Raw genomic sequence first — 18,979 nt, forward strand, 5'->3', positions numbered from 1 at the left:
CGGAGTGGGAGGCGTGGTATTAGAAGGCGACATGGTAATGTTCTGGGGAATTGATAATGTTGTTTCTTGATGTGAGTGCTGGTTATATATGTCCAGTTTATGAAAATTTATCAAGTTGTGCTTATTATATATGTCCTTTTCTGAGTGTACATGACATTTCAAACATGTCCCATGTTATTTCCATGACACAGCCTCAGAAGGCCCTGAAAACATGTGCTCAAAAGGTGTTTTGGCCTGGCCCCATGCCTGAAATCCCAGCACTGTGGGGGCAGAGGCGGGTGGATCACTTGAGGTCAGGAATTCGAGATCAGCCTGGCCAACCTGGTGAAACCCCGTTTCTACAAAAAAAAATGAAAACATTGGCCAGGCATGGTGGTGTGTGCCTGTAATCCCAGCTACTCAGGAGGCTGGGGCATGAGAATCACTTGAGCCTGGGAGGTGGAAGTTGCCATGAGCTGAGATCGTACCACTACACTCCAGCCTGGCAGACAGAGTGAGACAGAGTGAGAGGGAAAAGAAAAAAGGTGTTTTTGCTTTTGTTTTTCTAATTAGGTATAGGGCCCTGGAAGTAGCCTGTGCATGTACAGGGCCCTAACACTTAAGCTTCATCAGGTTCATAACAAATCGGCCTTTGGCCCTGCCAGACACAGCATCTAAGTAAAAAGCAGTTTATAACTATCTCAGGCTAGACCTAAAGAGATCTTACAGCCGGGCGCAGTGGCTCAAGCCTATAATCCCAGCACTTTGGGAGGCCGAGACGGGTGGATCACGAGGTCAGGAGATCGAGACCATCCTGGCTAACACGGTGAAACCCCGTCTCTACTAAAAAATACAAAAAAAAAACTAGCCGGGCGAGGTGGCGGGCGCCTGTAGTCCCAGCTACTCGGGAGGCTGAGGCAGGAGAATGGCGTGAACCCGGGAGGCGGAGCTTGCAGTGAGCTGAGATCCGGCCACTGCACTCCAGCCTGGGCGACAGAGCCAGACTCCGTCTCAAGGAAAAAAAAAAAAAAAAAGAGATCTTACAAAGAAATCATAAGCATTTTTTCACCACTAAATAAACACTAAATTTTCCAGGAATGCAACTACTATGTAAATAAGGGAAAGATTATACTTTGTTTTGTGTAGAACTTTATGCAGATTTATTCACCATTTTAGAAAATCATATCGCCAATGGCATTGCTACATATCTGAGTCACCAACACAACACACCTGTACTGGCCTCTATTTATAGGTGTCATATTCACACAGATAAAGCCATGTGTACCCGCAAGCACCTGATGGCTCCGGCTTCCAATGTGCTGTGAGCATTTACATTTGTCTTCTGAGAATTTACACAGAAATACATATTTTATTGCCATAATGTTTTATTACCATACTGTTCCTTTTATTTTTCTTTCATATTACAGTTAAGACTTTGTAGACAGGTCAGTAGATTTTATCTGGGAATTTTATTTCAGGATATTAAAGGGAGTCATAAGGTATGACAAGGTTGAGAACTAGTTACAAACCATCAGTCTATTGTTAAGAACTGTAAAGAGAATTCTAATTCCTAAACTTGGTAACTGTTCTTTTATACTACTCACCTCATCAACTTGTGATTTACAAGTTGAATAATACACTTATCTAAAATGTAAAAGAATAAGCGAAAGAAACAAATGAAAACCCACCTGTCATTTTTGAGAGTAATTATCTAAGTATATCTATCATAAATTTGATGTAGACATAATGAGTACAACGAGAGGAAAGAGGAGTTCAAACTGCAAACTCTGAGTCCTTTGCCTTTATAAAACAGTAAGATTCAGTTTGGCAATCTTGAGCAAAAGGCTCCATTATTTTTCTGTTCTCTTTCAAAAATAGCTCCACCTTCAAGATTATACAAATTAGATCATTCTGCAGCAGGATTCCTCCTTACAGAGCAGCTCCTAGGAAGTGCAGACAGGCTGTCTGATATAGCAAACCAGTCATTTAAAAAAGAAAAAACTCTTAGTTACATTAGAAAAGAAAAAAATATTAAAAAAGAAAAAACATGATGTTTTGGACTTTTCTATTTCACTGGGCTAGTGACAAAGGCTATGGGGCTACAGTTATTAATGGCTTCTGCAATCTCCCTCTTTGGAAACCATCAAATAAATAAGGATTGCAGAGGGGACACCAGACAGCAAACACAACAGCAGAGCAATTCAGGGATATTGAGACTCAGCCATTCCCACAGCATCACTGTGGCCTGAAGCATAAGAAGAACTCATCCAGGTTTTTAAAACAATCAGGTGCCAACCTGTGGGTTATTCTATCACCTAGTACATTTCCAAGAAATTTTATTTCCAATTAATTACAAATGGCAGAAGTGGAAACAAAAAAACCCGTCAAGAGCTCTGTTACACAGATCTCGTTCTCACAGAAAGTCACTAAGATAAAGAGATGACAATAATTATTTTCAAAGAAAACAAACAGAAAACTGACACAAAGAAGTTAAATGAAATATTGGTGTCATCCTTGAATCCTTTTATTCTGTCACACGTCAAATCCAATCCACAGGCAAATCCTTCAGGCTTGACAATATGCCCAGACTCCCATCACTTTCTCATCTCCACCTCCACCACCCTAGTCCAAGTCAGCATCAGCTCCCACCTAGATCATCACAGCAGCCCCCTGACTGGACTCCCTGCTTCCACACACAGTGGTCAGGGGTTCTTTCAGGGTGGAAGTGATCAACATGCCTCTTCGCTGGCTCAAAAGCCCCAGTGACTTCCCATCTCACTCAAGGTCAAAGCCAGAGTCCTGCAATGGCCTGTGAGATCACCCCTTTTACCCCTCTGACTTTATCCATTCTCTCTCTTTAATTCACCTGGCTCCAGCCAAACTGGCCTCCTGGATGCTCTGGAACCTGCCAAGACTTCTTGTTCCCTCTACTGGGAGGCCTCATCCCATAAAATTCACCCAGTTTGCCTAAATGTGTGTTCCATGTGGCTGTCTTGCCTTCTGAGGTCTTTCCAGACCACCTTATTTAAAACCGTGACCTCCTCCCTCTGCCCAGTTATCCCCATCCAGCTTTATTCTTCCCATTCAACACACCCTAATATTTGCTCACTCACTCATTACTGCCTGCTGCCCACCCTGTCCCCAGAAGGTAAGCTCCACAAGAGCTGGAATTTCTGTCTGTTTTGTTCACTGCTCACTCCTCAGTATCCAAGCAGTGACTGGTCCGTAGTATATGCTCAGTATCTTTCGACTAAATGAGGAAACAGTAGAGATATGTGCAGGAAGAGTTAAAAAGACTTACTCAAACCCACATGGTGGGGTAAAGCCAAGTGAGAAATCAAACTTTAATGTCAAAGCATTTCTGGCACATGGTTTTAAAGAGACTACAGCAATTTGCTGGCTTTTTATCCTCCACATTGATTATAATTGGCAGAAATACCTAAATGACAAACAAGAAAACAGAGCCACAGTCCTAAACAGTCATTCTTTCATAACTGTTCTCTTAAGTGGATTTAAATACGATGAAGCCTCTCCACACTTGATACAAGGCATTCATTTGTCAGTGTGGCTGCCTTAGAACCAGGCCCTTCTGGAGCCTAAGTAAATATATCACTTGGCCCAAGTCCAAAGCATACCAAACCACCCTTCTGCCAAATCTTAGATTTAGGAGACCATGTCCCATTTCCAGCCCAAGCTTGCATCCCCAGTGAGATGATACCTTCCTTTTTCTCCATGGAGGGAAAAAGTCAACCAAAGGGATTAATGGCCAGTGTTTAATAATTACGGCCATTCTTCTTATACTTTTTTTAAAAGGAGAGATAGGACTATCTACAAGTAATAAAAACAAAGCGATAATGATATTACATGCGTTTAATGAACCATTCTCCCCACTAACAGCAAGGGCATAAACAATTTATTGCACATCTTGGTGGCAGAGAGGAAATACAGTTAAATCCATTAATAGCCACAAGAGTTTTCATGTTCCCAGAGGACCTTGGTTTCCAGAGTTGCTTATTCATTTTCATCCACAGCAAAAACAGTGCATGGGAGAGATGACAGAATGCTGTCAACTACTTTCTACATATTTTAACTCTGAGGACATAACTTCATTAAACAATAGACTTAACGCGTATTACATTGCCCATTCCATCGCCTGTGATTTAAAGTACCAAACAAAAATCTGCTTTTGAAGACAACGTAAAAGGTGGCTAATATGAGAGCTGCTGCAGTATAAATATTACACCATCATAGTCATAGTTTCCCTGACACTCCTCAAAGATGTGAAGGTCATGATTTCTATGAACATAGACACTCGCTTTATTTTATTTTATTTTATATTTTTTGAGACAGAGTTTCGCTCTCGTTGCCCAGGCTGGAGTGCAATGGCACCATCTTGGCTCACTACAACCTCTGCCTCTGAGGTTCAAGCGATTCTCCTGCCTCAGTCTCCCAAGTAGCTGAGATTACAGGTGACCGCTACACGCCTGGCTAATTTTTTTGTATTTTTAGTAGAGACGGAGTTTCACCATGTTGGCCAGGCTGGTCTTGAACTCCTGACCTCAGGTAATCCACCCACCTCGGCCTCCCAAAGTGCCGGGATTACAGGCGTGAGCCACAGCGCCCGGCCTGATGCTCAAACATTTTATCTATCTTCATAACAAATGAGGGTTTTTTGTTTTTGTTTTTTTTGAGAAGGAATCTCGCTCTATCGCCCAGGCTGGAGTGCAGTGGTGCGATCTCAGCTCACTGCAAGCTCCGCTTCCCAGGTTCACGCCATTCTGCCTCAGTCTACCGAGTAGCTGGGACTACATGAGCCCGCCACCAGGTCCGGCTAATTTTTTTTGTATTTTTAGCAGAGACGGGGTTTTACCGTGTTAGCCAGGATGGTCTTGATCTCCTGACCTCGTGATCCGCCTGCCTCGGCCTCCCAAAGTGCTGGGATTACAGGCATGAGCTGCCGTGCGCAGCCCAAATGAGGTTTTTTTTTTTTTTTTAAAAAAAAAAAAAAAAAAAAAAGGTGGCCAGACACGGTGGCTCACATCTGTAATCCCAATACTTTGCGAAGCTGAGGTAGAAGGATCACCTGAGGCCAGGGCAACATGGCAAAACCCCATCTCTACAAATAATTTAAAAATTAGCCAGGTGTGGTGATGTGGACCTGTACTTGGAAGACTGAGGTTGGAGGATCACTTGAGTCCGGGAGTTCGAGGCTGCAGTGAGTTATGATTGCACCACTGCACGTCAGCCTGGCGGACAGAGTAAGACCGTCTCAAAAACAAACAAACAAACACACAAAAAACTAAAGAAAGCAGTTGTGCCCCATGTACCAGTCTACACTCTTCATTAAGCCCTGACGTTTACCATGAGAATCCATTTATCATTAAGATCCAGATTCAAGGAAATGTTAATCTGTGTTTTATATATTCTTAAAGAAGAACCACACACAAGTAAATATAATTGTAGATTTCCGACCAAAATGGAAAAATAAAGTCCTGATGCTTACGGAAGGTGAAAATTAACATACACCCAAAGATCTACGTGTTTCAGAAGAGACCACAAATGTATTATCAGGTTTCTCCTGTAAAAGTAGAATGTAGTTTTTCTATAGTTTGAGACACAAAAAGGAGAACTTAAAAAGACAAGAGAAAAACAAAATCAACTACATTTAAACCCTCATTTTCCTAGGAGTTGCTCAGTTTTCATTGGTGACAAATGGTAAGCAGTAAACTGGTTCAGTTGCTCTTCTGGCTGCCAAACCAGGGCTAAAGAAGTCAGCAGGTAAAATAGGGAAGCTGTCAAGTCAAGCTGGCTCAAAACAAAGCTGTGGTTTGCAGGCGGGGCCTGTACCATCTCTTCCGTTCATATAAGCTGGCAGGATGTAGAAACAGGATCCCAACCCAGCCACTGCTTCAGAGAACCAAAATACTTTGCTTTGACTTTGTAGTCTAATAAGCTTGGGGTTTGGCAGGATCTGGGCCTAAGGTGAGCCCAAGACCTTGTGAGGGTCCCACTGAGGAAATCTATTACCCTAATTCTCAAAAGAAAGCATGTTTGTTTTGTTTGGTTTGTTTTGGTTGAGGGGGGCAGGGAAGACAAAGAAATTAGGTCGACAAGAAAAATAGCAACAGTAATAGCTAATATTAAGTGCTTTCTATGTTGCCACATACATGATTAACATGTGTTAATAACAAAATTAACCTTATTTAATTCCGATGATAATCCTGTGAGATAGGGACTTTTTTTTTTTTTGAGACAGGGTCTCGCTCTGTCACTCAGATTGGAGTGCAGTGGTATGAACACAGCTCACTGCATTCTCTACTTCCTGAGCTCAAGCAATCCTCCAGCTTCAGCTTCCCAAGTAGCTGGGACCACAGGCGTGTGCCACCAAGCCCAGCTAATTTTTTTTCTATTTTTTGTACAGACGGGGGTCTCCCTATGTCGCACAGGCTGGTCTCGAACTCCTGGGCTCAAGCAATCCTTCCACCTCAGCCTCCCAAATTGTTGGGGTTGTAAGTGTGAGCCACCACACCCAGCAGGGTCAATTATTATGCCCATTTACATATGAAAAAAGTTGAAGCATTATACAAGTTAAAAACTTGTCCGGAGTCAAATAGTAAAATCTGACCTGACTGGCTCCAGAACCCACACTCACAGCCACTACGCCACACAACCTCTCACTGTCTATGATGGAAATTGAGCAGCGTTCTGTAATTCCAGCTGGCAAAGAATACGGCATTAAATATTATTTGTCAGCTATGAGAACCAGACAAGGCTTGGGGGACCAAGTTTAAACACAGAAACGGCTCTGGTGTCCGGCAATCGTGAGTCATGAGACAAATCCCAGCCCCGCCTACTTTTAAACTGTGTAGTCTTTAAAAAAAATGCCTTCACCTCATGGGACCTCAATTTTCCCTTCTGAGAAAAGGGCTCTTAGCACCTGCCTCTGGCGGTTTTGTGGCACACAGTAAATGCTCAGGTCATCAGCTTCACTGCAGCGAGCATCAGCTCAACTGTCACCTTACCAGATGCCCTCCCTGACCAAGACAGCCTTTCCCCTGACACTCAGTTCCCCACCAAACTATTCTTTGTGACCCTACTTGCTATCTGACCATTTATCACAGATATAATGATGTAATTGTTTCTCATCTGTCACCCCCTCCAGAATGCACACTCTTGGAGAGAATGGATTTTGTCAGCCTGTCTGTTGCTGCTTCTCCAGAGCCTAGATCAGTGCTTGGCACACAGAAACACTCAGTAAATATTTGGTGAATGGATGAATTGGGCATAACAGATAGTCATTCAATAAACATTATAAAACACTATAGGAAAATCAGTGTCATTGATTTGACAAATGTAGTTATTGAGTAACTATAAAGTAACTAAATAAAGGAACAAGATTATTTCCGGTAATGGCGAGTAGGTGTGAAGCAGCTTTATAAGCTCCCAGAAGGGGTTGGGCAGGTGAGGACAGCCTTCCAAGGTGGCAGGTCAGTGAAGAGACGAATGACACCCAGGAGCCAGTCTCAGTGATCCAAGGATCCAAGGAAAGAGTATCACAGGTAGAGGGAACAGCAAGTGCAAAAGCCCTAAAGCGGGGGTAACCCACCTCAGGAGCAAGGGGAGAACGCAGAGGTGAGGTCACAGACACGGGAAGGGGCTGCATCTTTTAGCATCTCCTGAACCATGAAAAGGGGGTCTTTTTTAAGTATGACAGAAAGTTACTGGATGGTGTCTCTTATCTTCACCCACTAGAATGCGGACTTCACGAGATCAAGGATTTTGCTTGTGGCACACACCAGCTGGTCTATAAGCTTTTGCTGAATGAAAGAACTGGAAGATTATAGAGGGGGTGTGATAAGTTCTGATTTTCATTTTAAAATATCACTCTGGGAAAGACTACGGGGGCAGGGGTTGGAAGGGATTACAATGCAATGTGTTTGAGAGGTACCATAAAACAGAAAGACAGAAGGGAAAAGCTGCTCCCCAAACCCTGAAGCCATTTGGTGTTTGTAAATAAGAGGCAGGAAAAGGTTAGTGAGGAGGGATCAGTAAATGGTAACTGATGCCCCAAGCCTTAGTGTGTTCTAAACTTTTTTTTTTAACCCAGACCTTTCCCCAGCAATAAACTAACAAAAAAACACCCCCCAAAAAAAACAAAAAAAAACCCTGCTAAAATTGTCTCACCTACCAAGAAGAACAAAAGAAAACTCACAGACAGATACAGAAGTGCACATACACACACACAAACATGCACAATGTTTCAGAAAAACAACTGAAAAGAGGCTGGGTGGTGGCTCACGCCAATAATCCCAGGACTTTGGGAGGCTGAGGCGGGCTTGAGGTCAGGAGTTCAGGACCAGCCTGGCCATCAGGGTGAAAGCCTGTCTCTACTAAAAAGACAAAAATTAGTCGGGCATGGTGGTATGCATCTGTAATCCCAGCTACTTGGGCGGCTGAGGCAGGAGAATCACTTGAACCCGGGAGACAGAGGTTGCAGTGAGCCGAGATTGAGCCACTGCACTCCATCCTGGGCAAGAGAGCAAGACTCTGTCTCAAAGAGAAAAAAAAAAGAAAAAGAAAAGAAAACAACTGAAAAGAAAAAATGCCTTCCTATATCTCAGCACAATAACCAGTCTAGCTCGGGGGCAGTGGTTTACGCCTATAACCCCAACACTACGAGAGGCTGAGGCAGGAGGATTGCTTGGGCCCAGGAGTTTGAGAACAGCCTGGGCAGCACAGTGGGACCTTGTCTCTGCAAAAAATTAAAAAGTTAGCAGGGCATGCTGGCATGTGCCTGTGGTTCCAGCTACTTGGGAGGCTAAGGCGGGAGGACCGCTTGAACCCAGGAGATTGAGGCTGCAGAGTGAGCTGTGTTCATGCTACTGCAGTCCAGTTTGGGCAACAGAGTGAGAGCCTATCTCAAAATAAAAAACAAAATAACCAGTCTAAAATCCCTCAGAGACAATTAACATGCCAGTCATACCCAAAATGTTAACTGGGGGAAATCCTACTCATAATAAGGTTTTGAGAGGTAGTTTGGAAAACTAGTTTAGAAAGAAATCACATAACCACTAATGTGTCCAAAAGATCTGTCATTTGGAGGAGTTACACAGACTATAAAGAGGGGAACAGGTGTTACAGCAGGGAACAAATTTAAGGCATCACTCCTTTCACATCTAACTATATTTATACCAGGTCACTAAAAAACATACACAGCAAATCACCCACAGCACAATTTCTAAGATGCATACAGTTATAAAAAGTGTTTTTGCCAAAATGGCCTGTGGATACCACTATGTTTACAAAACTAAAAGTACCGAAAGTGCTGAAAGGATGAAGGGAGCCCAGATTAATCTGAGAGTTGACGCAGATCATTACTCACAAGGAAGAAAGAAGAAGAACCATAGTTGAGATTCAGAAAAATTGTTGAAACTAGAACTAAACTCAAATATTCTAACCTTTGTTGTACCTTAAAAACCTTACAGTTGGCCAGGCATGGTTGCTTACGCCTGTAATCCCAGCACCTTGGGAGGCCGAGGCAGGTGAATTACCTGAGGTCAGGAGTTCGAGACCAGCCTGGCCAACATGGTGAAACCCCGACTCTACTAAAAATACAAAATTATCCGGGCATGGTGGTGCATGCCTGTAATCCCAGCTACTCGGGAGGCTGAGGCAGGAGAATTGCTTGAACCTGGGAGGCGGAGGTTGCAGTGAGCCGAGACTGTGCCTTTACACTCCAGCCTAGGTGACAAGAGCAAAACTCCATCTCAAAAAAACAAAACAAAACAAAACAAAAAAACCTTACAGTCTAAAAGGATCTGCACAAAATTAAATAAACCTGCTATCAACACTATTTTATCACCTATGCCTCGCCATCTACCTCAACACAAGGAAAGTAACAGTTTAGAACATTCTCTATTCGACCATTTTTGTTTGAGAGAGAGTCTTACTCTGTTGCCCAGGCTAGAGTACAGGGGCGAGATCATGGCTTATTGAAGTATTGACCCCTGGAGCTCAAGTGCTCTTCCCACCTCAGCCTCCTGAGTAGTGGGGACCACAGGTGCACACCACACCTGGCTAATTTTGTTTATTTTTTGTGGAGACGGGGTTGCCATGTTGTCTAGGTTGGTCTCAAACTCCTGGGCTCAAGTGATCCTTCCGCCTCAGCCTCAAGTGCTGGGATGATAGGCTTGAGCCACCACACCCAGCCTTAGAATGTTTTGATAAACTATTCTCTAGAAGTTTCCCAGATGTGTTTCAATGATTAGCTGTCTGTTCTACTGCGCTTCCCAAGGTCAAGAAGTAGGGTGCAGGTCTGCCTAAGTGGTGATCCCTGAGCTGAGACCAAAGCCATTCTCTGGTTTTTAATGAGGTAACAAGGAACACAGGTCCAGTCAGCCGCCCTGTGAAGGTCTATAAGAGGTAACACTCTAGAGCTGGTGCATATCTTGGTCTCTAAAACCTTTGGAAGCTGGTTATTCCTCCATGTAGGTCCACAAAGAAGACCCTGTCAGTGCTCGCCGACCTAAGAGACTGCCCACCTTGCTCGATGGCCCTCTGAAAGAAGTTCTAAGTCCAACTCCAAACTCTGACTTTCCTCAAGAGCCCTCAATATCACCCCAAGACCTATGCTGGAAGAAGACCAACACTGGCAAATCATTCCCACAGCTACACTAGATTCCCACGGAATTTCCGGAATGTGACAACATGAGTGTGAGCCAGGCCAACACCAAATTTCAGAGGACCCACCCTGTAGATGCATGCTGGCGTCTACATCAACACCTTCAAGTCCAGGCCAGTCCAGGTGCAGTGGCTCACATCTGTAATCCTAGCACTTTGGGAGGCCAAGGCCAGTGGATCACTTGAGGTCAGAAGTTCGAAACCAGCCTGGCCAACACGGTGAAATCCCGTCTCTACTAAAAATACAAAAATGTGCTGGGCATGGTGGCACGCGCCTGCAGTCCCAGCTACTTGGGAGGCTGAGGCTCAAGAATCCCGGGAGGTGGAGGTTGCAGTGAGCCAAGATTGCACCATTGCACTCCAGCCTGGGCGACAGAACAAGACTGTATCTCAAAAAAATAAAAAAAGTCCAGGTCCAAACTGGACAAGCCTCCTGAACTGAGGTAGTGAAAAGACGCAGCCCAAACATTTTCTGACGTGCACCTGCCCTCATGCCAGCACCAACAACAACAGTGATAACTTACTGGTTTGGCTAAGAAATTAGAAAACTAGCTTAGAAAGAAATCACATAATCGCTAATGTGTCCAAAAGATCTGTAAATCAATACATGTAAAATGGACTCTGTGAAAGTCATTATCTTTCTCAGTCAAGGAATCTAAGCTTCCACAGGGACGATGGATACTATTACCCTGATAGAGAGGATATTATATTACAACACTCACAATGTGAAATTCAAATCTCCTAAGGTACAAACATGCTTTTAAGACTTTTAATGTGACTGGGCGCAGTGGCTCACATCTGTAATCCCAGCACTTTGGGAGGCCGAGGCGGGCGGATCACAAGGTCAGGAGATCGAGACCATCCTGGCTAACACGGTGAAACTCCGTCTCTACTAAAAATACAAAAAAAAATTAGCCGGACATGGTGTCGGGTGCCTGTGATCCCAGCTACTCGGGAGGCTGAGGCAGGAGAATGGCGTGAACCCGGGAGGTGGAGCTTGCAGTGAGCCGAGATCGCGCCACTGCACTCCAGCCTGGAAGACAGAGCGAGACTCTGTTTCAAAAAAAAAAAAAAAAAAAACGACGGAGTTTCACCGTGTTAGCCAGGATGGTCTCGATCTCCTGACCTGGTGATCCGCCCGCCTCAGCCTCCCAAAGTGCTGGGATTACAGGCGTGAGCCACCGCGCCTGGCCAAAAAAAAAATACTTTTAATGCTAGGGTAGTAATAGAAATTTCACCAGGTCTTTCTTATTTGACCAATTACATTTACTTTATACCTATAATTTAAGAAGTGCTTTCTCCCACGCTTCTATAGATCCAATTTTATATATATTTCACCCACATCTAAGAATGGATGGTAAGTAAAAGTATTCCCATAAGGATGAAAAAACTAAGGCATGGGCCGGGCACAGTGGTTGACGCCTGTATCCCAGTACTTTGGGAGACTGAGGAGGGAGGATCACTTGAGCCCAGGAGTTCGAGACCAGCCAGCGCAACACAGCAAGACCCCATCTCTACAAAACATTTTAAAATCAGCCTGACATGGTGGCAAGGGCCTATGGTCCCAGCTACTCAGGAGGCTGAGGTGAGAGGAATGCTTGAGCCCAGGAGGTCTAGGTTGCAATGAGCCGTGATTGTGCCACTGCACTCCCACCTGAGTAACAAAGCAAGACAGTGTCTCAAAAAAAACAAAACAAAGGCCAGGCGTGGTAGCTCACGCCTGTAATCCCAGTACTTTGGGAGATCGAGGTGGGCAGATCACAAGGTCAGGAGATGGAGACCATCCTGACTAACACGGTGAAGCCCCATCTCTACTAAAAAACACAAAAAATTAGCCGGGCATGGTGGCAGGCACCTGTAGTCCCAGCTACTCGGGAGGCTGAGGCAGGAGAATGGAGTGAACCCGGGAGGCGGAGCTTACAGTGAGCCAAGACTGCACCACTGCACTCCAGCCTGGGCGACAGAGTGAGACTCCATCTCAAAAACAAACAAAAATAAATAAATAAATAAATAGTAAACTAATGCATGGAACAATTTGTCCTAGAATATAGTAAGAAGACAGAGTAGTACATCTTGGCTTGTATAGTGCTTCTGTGGTTAAAGGGGCAACTGCCCCCAAGTGTTTTCATGAAAGTAACACTTCTGCTGCAGGCCAGTCATGCCAACTCAGCTATGGCCACCTTCTCTGGCTCCAACGCTTTTGTCCATTAAGGCTTGACCTCAGCACCCACTTAAAAAAAATGTGGCCTAAGGAGAAATGTGACTGAAAACTGCAGAACTCCTACCCTAAGTTCACACACACATAAGGGTATGCAAATGGGCTTTGGATATGGTTTGCGAGTGATACAGCAGAGCACATTTCATCTCTTAATAATCATTTTTATGCCACTGAGGAAATTTTGAATGCTTGTAAAGTTTAATAATTTATCTGCCTCTCCTACTTACAGCAGCACAAAAAGAGAAAAGAATATCAGGAAAACCTCACCATACAAAGGCAGAAGGGAAGGGATCAACAATGAGGCTCTAAAACCCTTCCTCGTTAACATCAAGCAGCATACCACCTGGTCCCCATAACTCTGCACCACAGTCCATGACATACTGGACCATAGTAGAGGAAGTACTACTTAGGATGAAGGGAAAACAAAGATAATTTCTAAAGCTTGAATTTCATAAAAGATAAAGCAACTATAGCAGAGCTACCTTTTTGTAACAGAATCTTAAAAGTCACCTGTATTTCACAGTGATTACCTCTGGGAAGTGAGAAAAGGGATGGACTGGGGGCTTTTTCCTTTGTGCTTTCCATCTTTCCATACTGCTCAAATTTCTAATCATGGACATATATTAATCATTTTGGCTTAAAAAAAAAATGCTGGTAAAAGGCCAGGCACAGTGGCTCACACCTGTAATTTCAGCAATTTGGGAGACTGAGGTAGGAGGAGAGCTTGAAGCAAGGAGTTCAAGACCAGCCTGGACAACATAGCGAGACCCTGTTTAAAAAAAAAAATAGCCAGGTGTGGTGGCATGTGCCTATAGTCCCAGCTACTTGGGAGGCTGAGGCTGGAGGATTGCTGAGCCCAGGAGTTGCAGGCTGCAGTGAGCTATGATTGCTCCACTGCACTGTAGCCTGGATGACAGAGCAAGACTCCATCTAAAGAAAAAAAACAAAAAATGCTGGTGAAAAATGCGATCAACAGAACAATTTCGTTCTTTTAAAACCAGCTGTGGGTAAGCTATTCATCTATATGAAGTTTTTCTTTTGAGACGGAGTCTTGCTCTGTCGCCCAGGCTGGAGTGCAGTGGCCGGATCTCAGCTCACTGCAAGCTCCGCCTCCCGGGTTCACGCCATTCTCCTGCCTCAGCCACCCGAGTAGCTGGGACTACAGGCGCCCGCCACATCGCCCGGCTAGTTTTTTGTATTTTTTTTTAGTAGAGACGGGGTTTCACCATGTTCGCCAGGATGGTCTCGATCTCCTGACCTCATGATCCGCCCGTCTCGGCCTCCCAAAGTGCTGGGATTACAGGCTTGAGCCACCGCGCCCGGCCATATATAAAGTTTTTCAAAAGTATTATGTATTCTGGGGGAATTTAACAGATGTTAAATAAAAGCAGATACCTACCTGAGGAACAACTACAATGCTCTCTATTTAAATATCTAATACAGGAAATGATATTTTTTTCAAAAGCAAATTATGTTTTGACAGGCATCAAGAAAAGCAGCAGGACCTTCCTAACACCATACTGTTCGAGCCCCTCTTCTCTGCCCTGAGACCAAATCCCACGACATTCTATGTACACCTAACCTTAGATCCACAATCATGTTTACATTTCTAAAGGGCATGTGTCTCATATATTTGTGTCCCATTTGAGTTACATGAGACAAGAATGTTAATCCCTCCATAGAGTGCTGCATGTTGCCAATATATTCTAAACAACATGAACAAGGACACCCAGGAGACCTCAAATTAACCAGATGACTCTAATAAGTGGAAAGACCAATGGCAGGCCATTTTCTCCCCACAGGGTGTTATTCCAGCCTGCAAAATGCTCAAAGAGCACATGTGTTCCACAAGGAGTTAGGAGGTACAAGGGTGATGGGTGGAAAACAAGGTTGAAGCAGGACAGTGGACAAGCTCAAGGACTGGTAAGTAAACGTGACCCAACTGCAGGCTCCCAGAATGCGAAAATAAGTCTGCCTAAGCCTCTCACAGCAAGTTAGCATAATAATTATACATTTGATCAGGATGCCTGGCTGTTTCTTGGGCTAATAATTTATTACGTGGACTGTGCAGTGACCAAGAGACCTAGAGGCAGACCAAACATCAACAGCAGTCAATGATTTCATTCACGCCCCTCTGCTGCAGCTCCTTGCCAGCCGGCTCGCGCCTTTTCAACCTAACAAGATGGAGAAGGCAGCTGCCCAAATGTCACCAAACACAGGCATGGAAGTGAAGGAGGAACAGGAAGGCTGGACCCACATAGGAAGGGGCACGGTGTTTCTATGTGTGAAAGAGGTGGGTTAGGATACTTCAGCGATGGATGGGCCTGTATAGAAAGAGAGAGGCCTGCTTAGGATCAAGAGAGGAATACCATCACATACTCAACTCTCGCTTGAGCTTGGTGTTGTGCTATAGATCTGGCCACAGCAAACTAAACTAATGTGGCTCCTGATTTCCCTAGAGAAAGGACAGAGGAAAAAAAAAATGTGTAAATCTGTTAAGTGACGTGGAAACAGAGTGGAAGGAGCCTGTGGAAACAATCTACTTTTGCCCAGTTAAGTCCCAGATCTACACCCTGCAAGTGGCAACCCCACCCCTCCATATGAATACAACCTAAAGAAACATCTGCAAAAGAGCACTAGGAGTCCTGGGGGGAAATGTATGCATTACTGAGGGTGTTAAACAGGAAACAACGTACATATTTATCAAGAGAATTATGGTATATTCATTCATACAACGGAATACTACCCATCATGAAAATATTTAACTATGGCTACCATACCACATGGATGATTCTCACAAACCTAATGCTGATTTAAAAAAAAAAGAAAAACCAATCAAGTCACAGAACACATACAGGATGACACCATTTATACAAACTTCAAAAACATTCAGAACTATAAAATATATAGAGATGCATTATGTAGTAAAACTAATTTCTTTTTCTAAAAAGGGAAATGATAAACACGATTCAAAATAGTGTTTCCCTGTGTAGAAGGAAGAGGGGAGATGGTCAGGAAGGGGCACCCTGAGAGCTTCAACAGAGGTGATAATGCTCTGTTCTTTAAGCTGAGCGAAACAGAAAGATGTACTCTCATCATTCCTATCTGGGATATATATATAAAATATTATCCAGAAAAAAGGTGGGGAAAGGAAGACAGTTGAGGGTGAAGCCCAGCAATGCTCCCTAACTCTGACTTACACATCCGTCTGCCTAACCAACAGTGAGGAGAGAGCCCAAGACTTCAAGGCAACAGAATCAACTCAGCTGCAAGGTGAAAAAAAGAACACCTCCAGGCACTTCTCTGGGCTTTCTGAGTGAAACCAGTTCCACACACTCTTATTCAAGTGGCAAACTGTAAGACATACCACAGTGTCCCCACAGACTGCCCTGCCAATACAGAAACAGAAAATATCCCCAAACTCAGGCCTATTTTGCCAATGGAAGGAAAGTCCCCAGATGGTTCCAACAGACAGAGAGGAATGGATTGAATTTAGGAACAAGGCAGTAATTTCATAGAGCCCTGCAGAGCTGGGAGATTCTGGGACCAGTTTTAGTGGGGGAAGGGAGGTAAAAATACACTTCAGGACACATTAAATAGGACCCCAAAACTAAGAGCATAGCGCTTGGGACAGAACGTGTGTAATATGAAGTTCAAATGAACATGTGTGCCGAAGGCTAATGAGAAGTCCCTAGGGTGATTATATGAGCTTTACCTGCAAGAGGTGACAATCGAGTTTGGCATACGCTGAGTCTATTGGGAAATAACAATATCAAGAAATCTATACCACATCCATGTTTGTACAGCCCCCGGCGCCGGCGAGGCAGGAGAGTGGCTTACTCGGGGAAACTGACTGCCAGGAAGGCCGGATTCGGTCAGCCCAACCGGAGAAAGCCCGGGGCCGAGGCCAGAAAGTCCCTCGGGGAGGACAGAAGGGTGGTCCCGGCCCCAGGCAGAAGGTGGGGCTGCCAGAAGAGGGCGGGTCCCCGCGGCAGGAGTCCCGGGAGGCCTGGCTGGAGTCAGGCCCGGCCGCGGGACAGTCGGTGGGATGGAGGGCGGGGACCCCTTGGGCGCTGGGGCGGGGAGGGCTGGGCCCCAGGCGGCCACCCCGCTCCTCTGGAGCCCCGCCGCACCCGCCCGCGCTCACCTAGGCACGCAGCTGGACGAGCTCCGGTCCACCTCCCAGGTGGCGTACAGGTTCATCTGCACCGGGGCGGGGGTGCGGCCTGGCCCCGGGCCGCCGGGAGGCGCGGAGCCCGAGGCCACCGCCACGGCCATGGAGGTGGAGGTGGACGAGGACGAGGAGGAGGCAGCCGCCGCCGAGGTGGACGAGGACGACGAGGTGGCCTGGGCCAGCTTGGGGGGCGTCGGCTGCTGTGGCGGCTGCTGCTGCTGCGGCGGCGGCGGCTGCTGAGGGGACTGGGCGACCCCGGAGCCCCGCTGGCCGCTGCCGCCCCCGGCGCCTCCGGGACCACCGCCCGCCCCTCCGCGTTCCGCCATGGCCCGGCTAGACGGGGGTTAGGGAGGCCGAGGCGACGCCGAGCTGGCTCCCAGGCTTCCTCCGCGGCGGCGGCGGCGGCGGCGGGGGCTCGGCAACCTCCTCAGCCCGCCTGCCAGAGCGCGAGTCGCCAGCGAGCTGCACGCACGCGCGGGGCCTCTGAGCGCGCGGGCCTCGCGCTCGACCGCCGCTGCCTGTTGCGGCTCGCGCGGCCGACACGGGTGGGCGTGTCCGGGAGGGGGCGGGGAGCCCGGCCAGCGCAGCCCCACCCAGCGCCGAGGGGCCGTGCCGGGCGCGCTCGCGCCCTGCGTGCGGCGGCGCGCGCCCCTCGCTCCGGCGGAGTTGAAGCGGTGGTCTGTGGCCAGCGCGCGCCCGCGGGCCCTGCCCTCAAATCAGCGGCTTGTCTGCCCCCGCTCCTCGCCTCTCCGCCCCCGGCCCGCCGCGGCCCCGCCAGCGGAAACCCGGCTTTTCCGGGACTCAGTCCCGGCAGGGAGGGGGCTGCCGCGGGAGCGCGCCTCGGCCCCTCGAGTCTTCGGAGCCAATGCCGAAACCGCCGCCAGCGGTGGGGGTCTCCCCGGGGAAGCCCGCTCTCCGCCTACCGACCTAGCCCTGCCCTGCGGGCGGCAAACGGTGAGGTCGGCGGACACGCGGAGCCCGCTGCCACCGCGAGTGCCTGTGATCCGGGAAGTTCCCGCCCCAAGGGCAAGCGGGAGCTCAGGGACCTGGAGTCCAGAAGATTCTTCGCACGAGTGAATTCTCAAGCTACCCCGGGGCCCATCTGGAGCCAACCTTCCTCTTCTTTCCCTACAGTTCCCCTACCCCCCAAATCCTTTAGAGTGCCAGTGCTTTGTTGCTTACCAAATTTCTAAAATTCCATTCCTCCTAAGGCCTAGCTCAGCTGCCACGTCCTATCTGGATCACCCCCCCTCCACCCCGAAACCATCTTGAACCCTCCAGCAAGTGAGCGCCTCCACTGGTGCACTTAAACACCAGTAGTACAACAGCAGCACGACTCCCCTCCCCACAGGCTGGCAAATGCCCATGGGAGCCAGTGATCCAGCCTGCTCTAGTCTGTCAGAAAGGCTGCTCAGGACCAGGGGTAAGAACCTGGAGAAAGCAAGTCCCCCCATCCCACACACAAACCCCAAATCCCAGCGACTAGTGTTGCTTGAAGCCAAGGGCTCGCATGGACTCAGGACAATTTAGCTTTTGAGCTAAGTTCTCACACAGGTAAGGACTTGGACTTCTGGTCACAAGGTCAATTGGGAAGGCCTGCCCTGGCCTACTTCCCAAGCCCACTGTTACTTCCTCCGCCACGCTAGGGCGCTAAGCTGGCTATTTTTACTCCCCAAGGACAAAGTAGTAAGGTCAAACCAGACCTAGAGGTACTTCCCCCAAGCCTTCCTACAAAGCAGGGCAGTGGTGAAACACAGATTTCAGCCCGGGGTTGGCGTCACCACCAGTCAACTGCGCCATCTGATCCCAGTTCATGTTCGTGGTTACTGGGGCAGCCCAGTGATTGTAGAAAGAGGCTATTTTAGTCCTTTTGCAAGAAGGGGCTAAAAGGAGATGAGGGAGGATCAGGAGTGTTACATATTCATCTC

The 18,979-nt window shown here is 46.9% G+C and overlaps 1 protein-coding gene and 1 long non-coding RNA gene across 7 annotated transcripts in view; both read right to left on the reverse strand.

The window, feature by feature from the left end:
• Positions 1–11,739, reverse strand: part of LOC144334134 (uncharacterized) — a 53,103-nt gene extending 41,364 nt beyond the window's left edge. The window contains exons 1-2 of the long non-coding RNA XR_013403586.1: positions 11,693–11,739; positions 8,863–11,024 (exon numbers count right to left, since the gene is read on the reverse strand). This is a non-coding gene — a long non-coding RNA (uncharacterized LOC144334134). The remainder of the gene's footprint in view (positions 1–8,862; positions 11,025–11,692) is intronic.
• The window catches only part of PACS1 (phosphofurin acidic cluster sorting protein 1), a 172,156-nt gene extending 154,558 nt beyond the window's left edge, over positions 1–17,598 (reverse strand). For all 6 annotated transcript variants that reach the window (XR_013403551.1, XR_013403552.1, XR_013403553.1 and 3 more), the window contains exon 1: positions 17,025–17,598. Coding sequence is in view for 2 of the 6 variants with exons in the window: in XM_028833214.2 (XP_028689047.2) it covers positions 17,025–17,377 (353 nt within the window). In the remaining 4 variants the exon portion in view is untranslated. The remainder of the gene's footprint in view (positions 1–17,024) is intronic.
• Between the last annotated feature and the right edge of the window lie 1,381 nt (positions 17,599–18,979).

Source organism: Macaca mulatta, chromosome 14 (assembly GCF_049350105.2).
Source record: "Macaca mulatta isolate MMU2019108-1 chromosome 14, T2T-MMU8v2.0, whole genome shotgun sequence".
Taxonomy (NCBI): domain Eukaryota; kingdom Metazoa; phylum Chordata; class Mammalia; order Primates; family Cercopithecidae; genus Macaca; species Macaca mulatta.